This window comes from Dendrobium catenatum, unplaced genomic scaffold (assembly GCF_001605985.2).
Source record: "Dendrobium catenatum unplaced genomic scaffold, ASM160598v2 fragScaff_scaffold_552, whole genome shotgun sequence".
Classification (NCBI taxonomy): domain Eukaryota; kingdom Viridiplantae; phylum Streptophyta; class Magnoliopsida; order Asparagales; family Orchidaceae; genus Dendrobium; species Dendrobium catenatum.
In genome coordinates, this window is record NW_021319014.1 from 302,375 (window position 1) to 317,561 (window position 15,187).

The following is a 15,187-nucleotide window of genomic DNA, read 5'->3' on the forward strand; positions in this document are numbered from 1 at the left end:
AGTCTCTTGCCAACAGGGACGTGGCACGTGCCCTCTGATCGGGTGGTTTCGCCGCAAAATGGCACCATTATATTACGATCGCGGCCAAAGCCCGTATGTTCCCTAAAGTTGCTAAACCCTTGAGCGATGGATCATAGGGTATATCTGATAGGCATAAAGCCTTTTGTTAGCTAAGGTGGATTCAGATCTATCCCCTTAGACAAACATCAACCCAGGTCTACAAGGTATTCTTGGACGAAGCAACCCATGGCTGCCGACAAGGTGCCTTCTGTTAGGTTGGGTCGACTACCTCCTCTGACTAAGTAGACCAGGGATCATGACAGCCCGGGACGACGGAACCATGGGATCTTGATCAGGCTCATCTTCATTCCCCCCACCACCAGTTTTAAGTTTATGGTGATAAACTCTAAATTCCAACTTCCAAATTCAAAATTTGAACCCTAAAATTGCTGCTATTATACGATAGGTTTATAACCTATGTGACATCCTTAACGACTAGCCTTAATCGAAAGTTCTCTCTCGTTATCGGGAGGGGTAATTAACTATAGGGGCTTGCGCCTATAGGAAACCAGAACTCAGATCAAAAAGTCCTCACTAAATGAGGGCGAAATCTCTGGGTAGTGTCTTATCTAAAACCCAATCTGCCTTCTGAAAATTCCCCCGGAACCTAATCTCGTTAAAACTCTCTATCGTCATCGTCACACAAATACTTAAAAGAAAAATTGACTGATGACGTGGAGAGGCCGGGATCACACACCCTAAATGGGAATTTTTCGGAGCCCACAGAAATCTTCTATATTAACTAGTGGATGGCATGTATAGCAAATATCCTACGACGGCCTGTAGGTGTTTGCATTTGCTAAATGTGTCCCACCTCTCCTTGTAGCGGGCCACTGTGTTAATCTCAATTATGTAGTTGTTGGCTACAAAGAGACTTTAGCCTTTACTTCTCGTTATAAATCATCACCCGTAGGAGCATTCTTGTGTATGTGGTGACTCCCTCATCATTAATAGTGATCATTCGTATTCGTCACCATCTTCTATCTCTTATTTATAGAAGATCTCCCATACTATCGATGCATAATACACAGCGTATGTAGCTATGCATGCAAAAAAAGGGGGGGTGATAGATTTATTGGCCGTCGAATGGTGATTGATTATAGGAGTGCTATGACATCCACAACTGTTGATCATCACCCGCCTATGTATATTATTGTGCATGAGATGCATTTTCCATCACGGATGGTAGATCCTTGTATTCACCACGATCTTTTGCCTCTTGTGTATAAAGGATCCACCACACTAGTGATGCTTTCACTATCGTTTTTTATAGATAGGATCATTATAAGGGAGAAGAGTTCCCCCGTAGTAGCTTGTAGGAATTTACACTTTGATGTGGTCATTTCACATTCGTAGGCATTTTCACTTGATGTGTCGATCAATGACCTTCTGCTTGCAAGAGATCTATGATCTACTTCTCTCTATTGGTGGAAATGGAAGGTCATTTATCGTAATTCTAGATGTTGGCCCATTAGCTGGAACAATTATTAGGTCAAGTGTCCTGACATAGCTCTACGTTCGGATGCCAATAACATGTCGCCACGTGCTCTTACTCTTTACCGCGCGGCCCGACAACCGGACCCGGACCAGAACCCGATATTGCTATGTTCGCGTATTGCTATGTATTGTTCAATATTGCTAGGTATTGCTAGGTATTACTTGGCAAGAACGAGAAATACCGCTCTGTCAAGACCAATACCGAGCAATACCGAGTAATACCTAGCAAAACCGAGGTATTGCTCGGTATTGGTCTTCACAGAATGGTATTTCTCGTTATTGCCGAGCAATACCTAGCAATACCCGATCTGCACAAATCAGCCAATACATAGCAATCCCGTGACCGATCCGGGTCGGGTCGTCGGGCTGCGCGGTAAAGAATAAGGGAACGTGGCATCATTTTACTGGCGTCCGAACGTAGAGCTACGTCAGGTCACCGGACCAAATAAAAGTTCATTAGCTGATACCTCCCAAAGCAAATTATATTTTGCTAGGATGAGCATAAAAGTGGGCTTTTGCAAACCTTTTTCATATTTTCGACCTGTTAAATCGGATGACCCTCCACTACATCCTTTCATAGTACATGTTTTAGAAATTTGATATGAAGCAAGAAGATAAAGACCTCCCGAAGGACCTAGAGGAAAGACACAGAATCCTAGGAGTTTCATGCTGATATTGGAATATATAAAGGCCTTACCCACTGGAAGAGAAACTGATTTCATCTTGGTATCATGTATTGGATCTAGGATTGAATCCAGTAGAAGGGATCAGGTGTTAAAAGCCAAGAAGGTAGTTTCTTGGTCGCCAAACTGCATATTACAAGTTGGAAAGTAGCCTGGCTGGAAGCACAGTTCAGAAGCTTCTACAGTGAATGTGAACAAGGTTGATACTAGCAATCTCAATGTTTTTATGGTCAACAACAAGTAGCCCACATACCAACTGCTGCACAACATTTGTCTTCTGGATCAGCTGTTAAAACAATAAATTCACCTTTTCCCTTGTTCAATCTTAGGTCCATCCAGTAATCTACAGAGACATCAGTTCCAGGCCACTGACTACCTATTCCACATTCATCTCTCCACTCTATTCAACTATCAACTACACCTGAACAATTTCAAAGCATTCCTTTGGATCGATGTGTCAGTTACAAATGTAAGTTGGAATGTGCCTCATTCTGCAGCTACTCAAGAAAACAACCAACTTCCATTTAGGCGTGATACTGCACTTGGTTGGGCTGCTTCTGCTACCAGTGCATTTGATGATGCAAAGGACATAATGGAAGCTCTTAGAAACAAGAGCCCAAACTTGGCCAGTGAACTTGGGGCATTGCTATCAGAAATATGCTCGAGATTTGTTACTCTTCCTGATGAGCGGCTTGTTGTTGTTGTTAATGCATCACTCCATTATTGCTACAAGTGTCCAAATGCTACCACTGCTGAGGTTCCACAATCTCTTAAAAAGGAGCTATTTGGAGTTCGTAGGGCTTGTTTCTCCGCAAATGCCAGCAGATGCTGTGAATGAACATGTTGATTTTGTGAGGGAATATAAACAAAATTTTGAACATGACATAGATCCTGGGAGCACAAACACATTTCATGCTACCCTCTTAGAATTAACCAATAAGCGGAAGCATTGGAAAAATATTCTTCAGCAGCAATTTCGTTCGTTCTACCTTGAGGACAAGGTGGCTCTTTGGAAGGGGGTATGATACGCTAGGGTGGCCAACCCTGTGGGGCCCAGGGTAGCTATTATTAAGTATGCAAGGAGAAGAAATCAAGGTCGAGCTACTAAGGAAAGTTCCTAATTAGAGAGAAATTATTTAAGAAAGTTCTTAATCATGGGAGAGTTGTTTAGGAAAGTTTTTTAATTGTATTTATGTTATTCAAGAAGTGTTTAATTATTTAGGAATGTTTCCTAAAATATGTTAAATCATGTTTAATTGTTTAGGAAGATTTCATAAATCATGTTTAATTATTTAGAAAGATTTCCTAAATCATATTTAATTGTTTAAGAAGTTTTCTAAAAATATAAAAATAAAATTAAAAAAATAAATTAAAAAAAAAAACTTTCCTAAAATATATTTAATTGTTTAGAAAGCTCTATTTGTGTTATTGTGGCTTAGGCTATTTAAGGGGGAGTTTTGATTAAGGTTAGGTATCATGATATTGTTGAATTTAGTTTCATAGTGTTTGTTGTGAGTTCCTAGCAGCGTCTAGGATTTGTGGGAGAGATGATCTACCTCTCAAAGAGTAGATCAACTGTATCTTTCATTATTTGTTGAAGAGATAATAAAAAAATCAGTCCTATCTTTGTGTTCATACGTTGTTCTTCTTTTGTTTGTCATTTTTACTTCCAATGAGCATTAGAATGTTAACTCCATCTCAAATATCTAAAGGTTAAAATATGTTCCACTACCACAAAACTCTTCCTAGAATGGAAAGAGCCCTATCATGCAAAAGAAATATTGTAGGTTCCAAAAAGACCTCGACCTCTCTTGTAGGGGTGTCAAAATCGGGATAGGATCGGGTTCGGGTCGAACTCGATTTTGACCCGTTACTGTTTGACACGACCCGAACACGACCCGTTTTTGTAAACGGGTCATAAATGTCAACCCGGACCCAACCCGTCGGGTTTCCAGGTTGACCCAACCCGACATGAAACCAAGGTGAGTCTGCAAGATTTGGCCGAAGAAGCACGCGAATGAGAGAAAATGGCTACCTTCGCAACGAGCGAGCTCCCTCCCGTCGTCGTCGTTACTTCTGATCCAACAAAAGAACGACGAGTTGTCGTGACTTCCAACCCGTCTCATGAGTCGTGACTTCTGACCCAACAGGAAGGAACGTCGTCGTCGAAGGAGGTGAAGAAGTCTTTTATTGGTTACCATCGTAGCGAGCGAGCTCACAAGTCCCTCCCATCATCGTCGTTACTTCCGATCCAACAACAGAACGGTGAGTTGTCTTGACTTTCAACCCAACATGAGGAACATCTCGAAGGAGGCAGAGTTTTATAGACTAGTTCAAAACTTTACCTCATGAGAGCGAAGAAGGTGAATCCCATCGATTAGGTTCGAATGGTGAGAGAAGAGGAAAAGCAAACCCTAGGCCTACGGGACTATGTGTAGGTGTACAGCGGACTGGCAGAGGCGTGGGGACTGTGCTAGTGTGCTTGTGTGGAGGAATCAGATCCGATCCGGGTTAACTTCAGGCTAGCAGGTTGACCCAGAACTGACATGATTTTTCAAACATGTCAAATTTTGGAACTCAAACCCGGCCCGTTTACAAAACGGGTTGACCCTAGCCCGAAATTTTCAGGTCATATTCATGTGGGGTTTTTGAGTCGTATCAAATACAGACACCCCTACCCTCTTACAATTGTAATAGAACATAAAAAATGACTTAAAATCAACATAAAAATGACTTAAAATCAACCGGCATAATGATTATAATCCCATGTAGCAACAATACTTTGGGCCCATGCAAATAGAAGCGATCAAGTCATCAAAACATATGGCCAAATTATAAGAAGTTGCTAATGATAGAATTCTCTTAAACTCATTCGGAAGAATTGAAAGTAAAACTAAGTCATGGCACATCTCCATAGACCAGTACATAAATCGAAGATATAAAACAAGCTACTAAGTTAGGCGGTACACGTAGATATTATATAACAGAACCAAACAAATAACTCCTTACAAACTCGTTAAAAGGGCTTAAAAAGGTGCTTCCAATCTGCCCATATGACAAATAAGAACATTGCAGAATCAAAACTTCATGATAAAAGATGGTTTCACCAAGCAAACCAAGCTAAAAAGATAAAGCAGCCCTCCACTTGAACACAAACAAACATTTAAGATAATCATCAGGATTGCATCATCAATGAGATATATATATATATATTGCTGCAAACTACACCTGCACTACTATTGCCGTGAGAGGAAGAGGAGGTGAACAAGCAGCTGCTCCATGCACTAAAGCATCTGTCATTCTATTAAATTCACTTCTGAGTTGTTCTTCTTCATGACCCAATGAACAAACCTGCAGGTGGTAAGACAAATTAAAGCAAGTTAACTATGGAAAAATAAACAAGCGTGACACTGAAATTACACACCGAATAAGGCTCGAGTCACACCATGCTTAAGCAACTACTCGGGAAAATGCATCAAAATATGCAAATTCTCTTACAGTGACAGCTTTAGAATTGAATAAAAAAATAGAGGTATACGAACTATCCCCATAGATGAAATATATTTTTCAACAAAAGCATACCTGTACTAAAAGCATGACCTCGGCAATTTCATTGGGTGCAGTTCCACCAAGAGCCACTTGACTATGACATCTTCCCTCTCTAACCTACATAGCCAAGGCTTCAAGAGGATGAATTCTTCTTCCATTTTTTTTTTTTTTTTGGTGTTTTTTTTTTTTTTTGGTGAATAGATCAATGGAACTGAAGGAAATTTTCCAAACAAGATAACATTCAAGAAGAAAAATCTATGCAGAATACTATTTGATGTGAATTTGTAAAGGTGCAAAAAAATCCTCAAGATATAATTCTCATCGTACCGTGAATTGCCGCCAAAACCCAATATTGTCGATTCTACTCCAGACAGGCAGTACAGAGGACTGTAGGAAATCTTGAAAAAGCATAGCATATTTGCAAGATATTCTGGAGACATTTGGACAGCTGCCCGGTTCTTCTACTGCTACCACCCCCTCTCTGAAACTCAACTAAATTAGTTAGTAGCTGCAAGCTTTTTTTTTTTTCCTACAATTGATGTTTGTGTGACAACCTGAAATTCCCAAGCATAAACCCCACAGTCAGTTTACCCTCTACAGAATATCCAACTGAAAACTCGCACTTATTCCGATAACCATTAACAAGTGGAGATTCTAGTATTCCTTCAAGTTTGCATGGAAGGCCTCCTGCATGTGGACACAAGTGGCTCTAAAATTAAGCAGAAACTCAAAAAAAGGACCAAACACCATGCAATTAAGTACTCAAGCATGAAGAACATAGATGTTGCAGCCTAGAAACAAGTGAATGCCAACAGTAAAGGCTTGATCTTTCCAATCATTATTCAACAATGTTCCACAAGTGGCTCTAAAATTAAGCAGAAACTCAAAAAAAGAACCAAACACCATGCAATTAACTAATTAAGTACTCAAGCATGAAGAACATAGATGTTGTAGCCCAGATACAAGTAAATGCCAACAGTAAAGGCTTGATCTTTCCAATCATTATTCAACAATGTTCCACTTTTGCTACAACAAGAGAGGCAGATGACAAATAAGATAGAGTGATGCACACTTCAGAGAACAAAGGCTCAACAAGCACCGATAAGTTGGGTTTATCTTATTCAGGATAGATGAATAGTTTGGATTGAGTGTCGGACTTCAGTATTTCGGGCTAGGAAGGCTACGATGTAAATTTTACTTTTATTCTCTGAAGAAGAGGTTTCTTCTATGTTATGTTGATTATCGGCAGTGGAACTCATGGAGTATATCTTAATTCTTAATGTTTCCATATGAAATTCTTGATATCTTTATTGTTTTGGTTGTTCCTGATTATATTGATTATAACAGAAGTTAAATCTGTGGCTATTGTGTTGTTTGATGGAGTTTATAATATTGTTTATTTCTAGAGTTACTATTGCTGTTGTTGTTGCATTTTGGTACTAATGTTTGGAACAGTTCGGAGCTATAGTTTTTCTATGCTGTTGATGTTGGGTATGGAGTTATTGGGTTTGGAGTTGGAGTTTTGATGCTATTGTTGCGTATGTGACTGGAGTTTTCACAGTTGTTTGAATTTGGTTTTGGTTATTTTGATATAAAAAGTCTGAATCACACCAAGGCTTGGGCCAATTATGCCAGTTTGGGGCTTTCATTCTTACTAACTTACCCTGACTAAGATTTGATTTAATTCTTTTTAAGGAAAATCTTTGAATTTTTATGTTATGCTTCATCACTGACTAAATAAGTGGATTTTCATATGTGGTTTTATTTTGCTTTAACTTTGTTTCTTTTATCTTGTAGGCGTATTTACTTCATTAATATAGGCTATTTCTTTTCAACTCATAGCGATGGGTAGGTAGATCTATTGTTGTGGAGTGCTAGTTGATCATATATTTTGGTTGATTTCAATTCCTGTCAATAATGCTCGCATTCATTTGACATACTTTTGTGTGGGATATATTTTGCTTCATCTCGTGGATGAAAGCATTTGCAGATAAATCGTTTTTCTAGTGTTTGTTCTCCTTTATGTTGAGTTGTTCTACATCACACTAGAACAAAATCCATAACTGAATGACTTCTCCTAGAAGATCTACAAAATATCAGAGGTTAGACAAAACTGAATAAAAGGAACAGCATCTAGACAAGCAATCAACAAGCGCCCATCAAACTCACCAATTTCTCTAGAGTTCAAAACCCATTCTGGAAGAGGAACAGCATCTGGGCAAGCCTTGCGTGCATTACGAGTCTACAAGAAAGGGAGAAAATATGCTTAATTGATGGGATCATATATTATATCACATATGAGAAGCAATATTTAGAAATGTAAATGTAACATGAGATATGGGAAAACCACTTGACCAAGCATAGAATAGCACAATTTTCCTTACAAGTCGTTTAAGTGTTTGAAGCAATGAATTTCTCTTGTGCTCTAGTTGATCGTTGTAGGGCATTTGAGCAAGAGGGGTAACTACATCACAAACAGCTTTTGTCCTTGCAAGAATGCCTTGCACATTTGCATCGTCCCCTGAGGCAAGAAGAGAGCCATCCTCAGTACTTGAGCCGCACTTAGTGATTTCCATTGTTTGTTTCTTTTTCTGAGATCTACAAACTGCATCAGCAACTTTTACTTGCTTGCAATTAAAAGGATTTACCTTCAAAACCTATTAATTTAACAAAGGTCAGCCTGGGCAACAAACATGGGAAGCTCACTAGCAAACATTAGATGAAAGAAGAGTAAAGTTATGGGCAGCATCACCAAAGAAGATACCTCAATAGCACTTAAAATCTGATCAGCGTCAGCAAAACTCACAAAACCTACGGTCATTCCTTTCTTCTTTTTTGCTGTTTTATACGAAATTCCCTGCTAATAAAAGTCAAATTTTAAAAACCACCAGAAAACGGCCAATACTCCAGTTAGAAATGTGACATGTAGAATTTGTATAGTTAAGAAACCGAAAGAGACACGAACAGCATCAAAATCACTGTGTTGTGCAACGTAGTAAATTAAAATCAATGTTTTTAACTCATTTGAAACAGCAGAAAATACAAAACAAGAAGCTAAGGAATTTGCCTGACTATCAAGGAAGCTCTTAAGGTTTTCGGAAGCCCACTTCTTAGGGAGACCTATAAGGCACTTGTCAAGGCCGGACAAATCAACGGCAGCATCTTCGTCTTCCTCGGTCAAGCTCGAGATAGCGTCGCCGTCGTTGGTCTTGAGGAGCTTCTTGGCCCTCTCGGAGGTCGGATCCCAGGAATTATCCGGGCGCGGACGGAGCTCAGCCTCACCGTGGGCATAGCGGCAGGCGTCGCCGTGCCGGCAGACCCCTCCAGGCGGCCGGCGGAAGAAGGAACATAGGCTTGTCTTCCAATGAGAATGAAAATCTGCTCCTCGCTTTCGCAATCCCCCAGTAGAAGGACTGTTCTCTTCCTTCTCATCACCATCCTCCTCTGACCTCAGTTTCTCGGGCAGGTTCACTCCGCAACTTCGATTGTCGTCTCCAGGTACGGGGGAGGAAGCATTCGACGGCGGAGTGGCCTCTCCCCTATCGCCTCCAACCGTCGCCAACTTCTCCTCCATCTCCACCTCCAACTCCATCGCCGCCATCGCTGCCTTGCCTCGCTTGCGAAGATCAAAAATGGTCTTCGGAACCGCAATCTAACTACTTCAAATACAAATAAATAAATAAATAAATGAATTATATAAAAATATAAGTCACGTTATTTATAGAAATTTTATATTTTTTTTAAGGTTCATACATTAAATGGCCGAGCCATAAAATGTATTTAGGGGGCCTAAATTAATTTTTTTAAAAATTTTCTATCAACTTTTTACATCCAAATTTGGGATCGGCATAGGAAGTTTTATTTTTTTTTTCAAATTATTATTTAAGAAGATAAAATATTAAATATAAAATGATAAACAACTTATAGGAAAAACACTTTAGTAGCATAGAAAAATTAATTTAACTATTTTGGTAGTAAAAAAGCTTCCTCTGAAAAAAATAAATTGAAAAATAGCTAGAAAATAGTAGCAAAAAAATGATTATTATCTTAATAATAAAGCAATTAGAAAGTTATCCCAAACAATTTCTAATTATATAATATTTATAAAAGTAATATAGCATAAAATAACAATGGAGAGAGAGAGAGAGAGAGAGAGAGAGAGAGAGAGCATAAGATGATGGAGTTCCCAAATTCCAACCCCCCTGCATACATAACACTTTATATCATATTATTTACATATCTAATACTTAAGATTTTAATATTTCATATCAAACACTCATAGACAACTTTAATAAGAAATATGTCACTCTTATATTTCGTTCATACCACCCATATCAATCAACTATAAACTTAAATATTTCATTCCTTACACTCATATTTGATCTATGAGTGTTAGATATTAGATATGTAAATAGCGTGATATAAAATGGCACATATGTAAATCCCCCTCTTTCTAGGTGAGCTAAAAGCAGTTAGAAGTTAATAAGCTCGAATGCCGGTCATAGAGAAAGAGAGACAGAACTCTCGTAATAGGACAAAAAATTCATCATATATTTTAGGAAAATTCTAGCTTTTAGAAAAAAAAATTATATAAATGTAGGATTCTACAACTTTTAAGAGGTGAGATCATATTTGGGTACTTTATAATGATAATATAGATTAGTATCCTAAGTACAATGCTTGCATAAATAAAGTTAAATGGGATGAGCCTGGCTTTATTAACATTAAGTAATTGGAATGCTCATATGAGACATCAAAACTGGAACAAATTATTAGGTGCGGAGTGCACACCGTCCGCATAAGTACTGGGTATCTAGCGGTACCGAGTGGTACCTAGCTAGGTACCCAATGCTTGTGCGGATGGTTCTCCCCGTCCACACTCCGCACCTAATAATCTCTCCAAAATTGGACACTTTAACATGCTTAATTTTTTGTATGTTATAGACATTGAGATTCTGAACATTTTAATATTTTTTGAAAATTTATAACGGATATTTTGAAATTTGTGTCATTTTGATTGAATAAAAATAATCATGAACCAAAAAATAGCATTGTAATATAATTAAAGTCTTGAAACAATGTTTTTGCATGATCCCTGGTAAATTGGTAAAATTCTAAAATAGTATATTTTCGTTGAGTAGTGTATTCTGTTGTCTACCGTTATAGCTAGTTGAGAAAATTTTGCATTGAGTTCCTTCATGCTTTAATTATTATACAGTAATGAATTATTTATTCTATTGATTGAATTATGTGAATTTTGATATGAAAAATATATGCTGAGAATATAATGGGCCAGAATCCTTTGGATTATGTCTGATGCCGGAAATCTAAAACTCTCTGAAATTTATTCAGTTGGGAATAATAAGGGGTCAGAATCTAAGCTTTTCTTATATTTTTATAAGTTTTTTCTATTGAAATAGAGGCCTAAATAATTAATTTTATTTATATTTTTATATAACAAAAAAATTACATTACGATATTATAATCAAAGTTTTTAAAATACAATAACAAATCAATTATATATGAAATAAAGTTAGTGGTCAATGAATTAGTGATACTTAGTCACTTATATTAAGAAAAAATATTGAATAATATTGATAATGAACTAAATGAAGTAATCATTCAACTCTTTTTTAATACAAAGAATATTTATTATAAATTATGAGCTTTTTTAATCTTATTTAATATATTTTTTTAAATAATAAAGAAATACAAACTTTTTTTAAGACTATTAATATTGGTTTCAAGCTTGAATGAAAAACTTGAAGGGTAATTTAAAAAATTCAATATGTGCCCCTACCACCAACTAAAAAAAAGTAATGAAAAAAATAAAATGAGATTGACAGGCTAATAAATTTGTCATATTAACAAGCCTTCGTTAACACTTAATAAAGATATAAATGTTACAAATAATTTACGGAAAGTGAAATATTAAAAAAAAAATTATGATTAAAAATGAACTATTTTGGGCATGTACAAATCTTCCTAATGGAACTTTAAAGATTTTATTCGTGCGAGCAAAGAACCCCTCCAATAGAATTTAAGCTTGGAACACCTCTTTTGGACCAAGTGGGAAAGTATAATGAAAATGATATAGACTCAAAATTCCTTCTAGGGGTGTCAATATTTGACACGACCCGAAAATCCGACTCGAACCCGGCCCGAAAAATTCGGGCTCGGGTCAACCCGAACCCGAAACGGGTCGAGTTCGGGTTCAACATTTGACCCAAAATTGACCCGAATTTGACCCGAAAACCCGAATTTGACCCGGCAACCCAAGATTGACCCGAAAAAGAGGAGATATACCCGTTTTTTACCAAAAAACTAGCAATTTTTTGGTTGAAAACAAGTCATTCGGGTCGTGTCGGGTTGACCCGGCCCCAAAGCGGGTCGGGTTCGGGTCAGGAAAACTGATCCATTTTCAAAAAATGGTTCGGGTTTGGGTTAACCTGAATAGCGCCGGGTCAGTTTCGGGTTCGACCCGAACCCGACCCGTGACCCGAAATTGTACTAAAAATACAAAGCGGAAGAAATAGTTAGGGCATCTCCAATTGAACCAAACACCATTCATCGATCGCCCTTTAACAGTTGTCGCAAGTCTCCATCCGAATGCCAAATAGAAATGCATTTTGTGTTTTCTCTCCGCTGTAAAGAGTGTGACTCCAATATTGATGTCATGCTGTTCATAATGAAAAAAAGATGACCAATTTATCATTCGGTTGGACAGCCATGACTACTGCAAATCAGAATATCAGTATACTGGTATAGACTTAAAAACTCACCATTTATTAAATTCAAATTAATACACAAAATGACAAAATATTAAGGCTTCGTTTGGGACGGCTTTTTTGCTGCTTTTTAAAACAGAGTTCTAGTTCAAAATTTTAAATTTTTGTACTAGAACTCCGTTTTAAGAAGCACTAAAAAAATCGTCCAAAACGAAGCCTAACTACTTTCTCCCCTCATAAAGCCGTGCATGTTTATATTTTCCCAGAACTTGACAGACAAACAAGCCAAAAAAATTATGCAAAAATCGATCAAACCCAATCTCTCACACACCAATTCTTAAAATTTACTAAATATTATATACAACTTTAAAAATAATGAAATTTGAAGAATAATTTTTTTTTAATGAGCTCATTCTTCGTAAAAGTTTCAGCTAAAAAAATATTTTTAAATTTCAAATATTTTAGATATTCCAAAATTATAAAATTATCACCGGATTTTCAAAAATTTGCAATAATTCATTTAAGATTCATAAAATTTATACATTCAAATTTCTAATGATATCATATAAATTGCAACTTTTGAGACCAATTTTAAAATTTTTTAAATTGTATTTTTTCAAAAAAAAAAAAAATCTCAAGTTTGATGATGAAGATACCTCTGCTAATCCCGTTCAATTAAATTAAGCATCAAAGAGTTTTCCTAAAAAATAATTAAAAAAATAATTATAATGGAGGCTACTACTTAGAGAAGAAAAATTGGTGCAAAAAATATTTCTTAGCTATAGCTTTTAACAAACAAAACTGATCCGCCCGTCATTTGTTCCATTTGAACTCTAAGGGGCTGTTTGGTAGCAGGATTTTGGCCGGATTTGAGGCGAATTTGAGCGAAATCCAGCCAAACGGCCTAAAATGCAAAACCAAATCTCATGGCAAGTGAAATCCGGGATAGACGGAAAATTCCGCCGATTCGAGCGAAATCCGGGATTTCGGAAATCCTATATTTTGCAGGATTTACGAAATCCAGGCGCTAGAGTAAGAATCCCTTGAATAAATCATGTTTTATAGCCAAACAGTTACACATGATTTAACTGAATTTATCATAAATGTTACCAAACAGTTTTCAGGATTTAACCCCTCAGTATTTCATAAATCCAAGATTTGGAGGATTTACGAAATCCTACTTAAATGAAATCCTACATTATACCAAACAGCCCCTAAATTTCGGTATGTGAAAAATGTGACGTCAATATTAACCTCGCACTGTTCATCTACGCCAAGAAATTCACCGTGGGATTTGTCAAAGAAGCGCACGAAAGAATAGAAAAGAGCACCAAAGATGATTACCTTCGTAGTAAGTTGGCAAAAGAAGAAGAAATGACCTCCAATTGGAGGAGAATGAATGCATTTTGAAGTTTTACTATATTTTGAAATATAAAAATGGGTTTTTAACTTGGAGATGCCTTTATAGCTCAAACAATCAAAGAAAAATAGCAAAGAAATTTAACTAAGATGCTTGCGTCTCATTGTTTCTTTATTTCATTAATTCAGCAATAGAAACAGACAAATCAAACAAATCGATCTCTTCCAATCTAACTGAGTAGAGAACATAAGATCTTCGTCTACCAAAACTCACATTGATTCCTGATCTGCTGTAACTGGAAGCGTGGAACCAGTAATGAACACTTATGGAAGAAAAATAGTGAAGAAAAAGGTATCGAGATTCGAGATACAATCAATCAATCAGATCTAGAAATCCAGCCCATTGCGTTCAAGTTTTCAGCTCTTACGACTCTTACAACAAATCCCTCCTGGTGGCGTATCCATACCTGGCCCGCCGGATGTTATCCTGCCGCTTCTTGTAAACCAAAGCCCCCACCCCCACCAGCGCCACTCCGGCCACCGCCGCGATCGCCACTGCAGCCTTCTTCCCACCGGTCATCCCTCCGCCACTATCAACGGAGCTTTTCTCCTTCTCAGCTACACTAGCCTGCACGTCGCTTTCATCTCCCCCTTCGATCAGATCAAACGGAGGCGTCGAAAAGGTAGACGAAGTCGGCTCCTCTTCAGGAGAGGGGAAAGGCGCGGAAACTGGTGGAGACGGAGAATGATGCGGCGCTAGATCTGGCGACGGATCTGACAACGGAGAGAGCGGGGATGGGGATAATGACTCTGATGTTTCTTTAAAGGGCGGCGCCGATGCTCGGCCGCCGGGGAGAGGAGCGGGCACTGGGGCAAACTCGGGAGAGTCGTGGTCTGCGACCGAGCAGTGGGCGAAGAGGAGAAGGAGAGGAAGCAGCAGAGTCAGTAACTGGGCGGAAATTGAAGCCATTGACGGGAGTTGGAAGTAGATCTCGCGGTGGAAGGAACCGGCGAGGATTTATTAAAGGAGAACAGGCTGTCGAGAGATTATTACGGCCGTCACGTAATAATTTCTTCTGTCCATGAGCTTAATTGGTTGGACGTAGACTTGAGAGGAGGGAGAAAAGGGTAAAATGTATTATGATAGGCTTTGTAATCATTCCATTATGATAGGCTTTATAAATCATTCCATTCACATATAATTTTTTTATATTGTATTTGAATTTAAAACTAAATAAATCAATAAATTAAAGGAAAAAGAGCCTTTCTTCTTTTAGGGGAATAAAATATATATATATATATATATATATA

The 15,187-nt window shown here is 37.7% G+C and overlaps 2 protein-coding genes across 2 annotated transcripts in view; both read right to left on the bottom strand.

Annotated features, from left to right (window-relative positions):
* The window catches only part of LOC110110761 (zinc finger CCCH domain-containing protein 24), a 21,820-nt gene extending 12,380 nt beyond the window's left edge, over positions 1 to 9,440 (bottom strand). Inside the window, exons 1-8 of the mRNA XM_028694790.1 lie at positions 8,857 to 9,440; positions 8,554 to 8,646; positions 8,174 to 8,446; positions 7,959 to 8,031; positions 6,344 to 6,476; positions 6,117 to 6,270; positions 5,823 to 5,906; positions 5,469 to 5,591 (exon numbers count right to left, since the gene is read on the bottom strand). Coding sequence (XP_028550623.1) covers positions 5,469 to 5,591; positions 5,823 to 5,906; positions 6,117 to 6,270; positions 6,344 to 6,476; positions 7,959 to 8,031; positions 8,174 to 8,446; positions 8,554 to 8,646; positions 8,857 to 9,390 — 1,467 coding nt within the window. The 5' untranslated portion in view covers positions 9,391 to 9,440. The remainder of the gene's footprint in view (positions 1 to 5,468; positions 5,592 to 5,822; positions 5,907 to 6,116; positions 6,271 to 6,343; positions 6,477 to 7,958; positions 8,032 to 8,173; positions 8,447 to 8,553; positions 8,647 to 8,856) is intronic.
* A 4,576-nt stretch (positions 9,441 to 14,016) lies between these two features.
* On the bottom strand, positions 14,017 to 15,028 carry LOC110110762 (proline-rich receptor-like protein kinase PERK12). The gene has a single exon (XM_020842386.2). It carries the CDS (start codon positions 14,844 to 14,846, stop codon positions 14,310 to 14,312), a length of 537 nt encoding a protein of 178 aa, XP_020698045.1. The 5' UTR covers positions 14,847 to 15,028; the 3' UTR covers positions 14,017 to 14,309.
* Positions 15,029 to 15,187: the final 159 nt, after the last annotated feature.

Excerpts from the sequence above, each read along its gene's own strand:
- LOC110110762 (XM_020842386.2), bottom strand. The coding sequence starts at position 14,846 with ATGGCTTCAATTTCCGCCCAGTTACTGACTCTGCTGCTTCCTCTCCTT.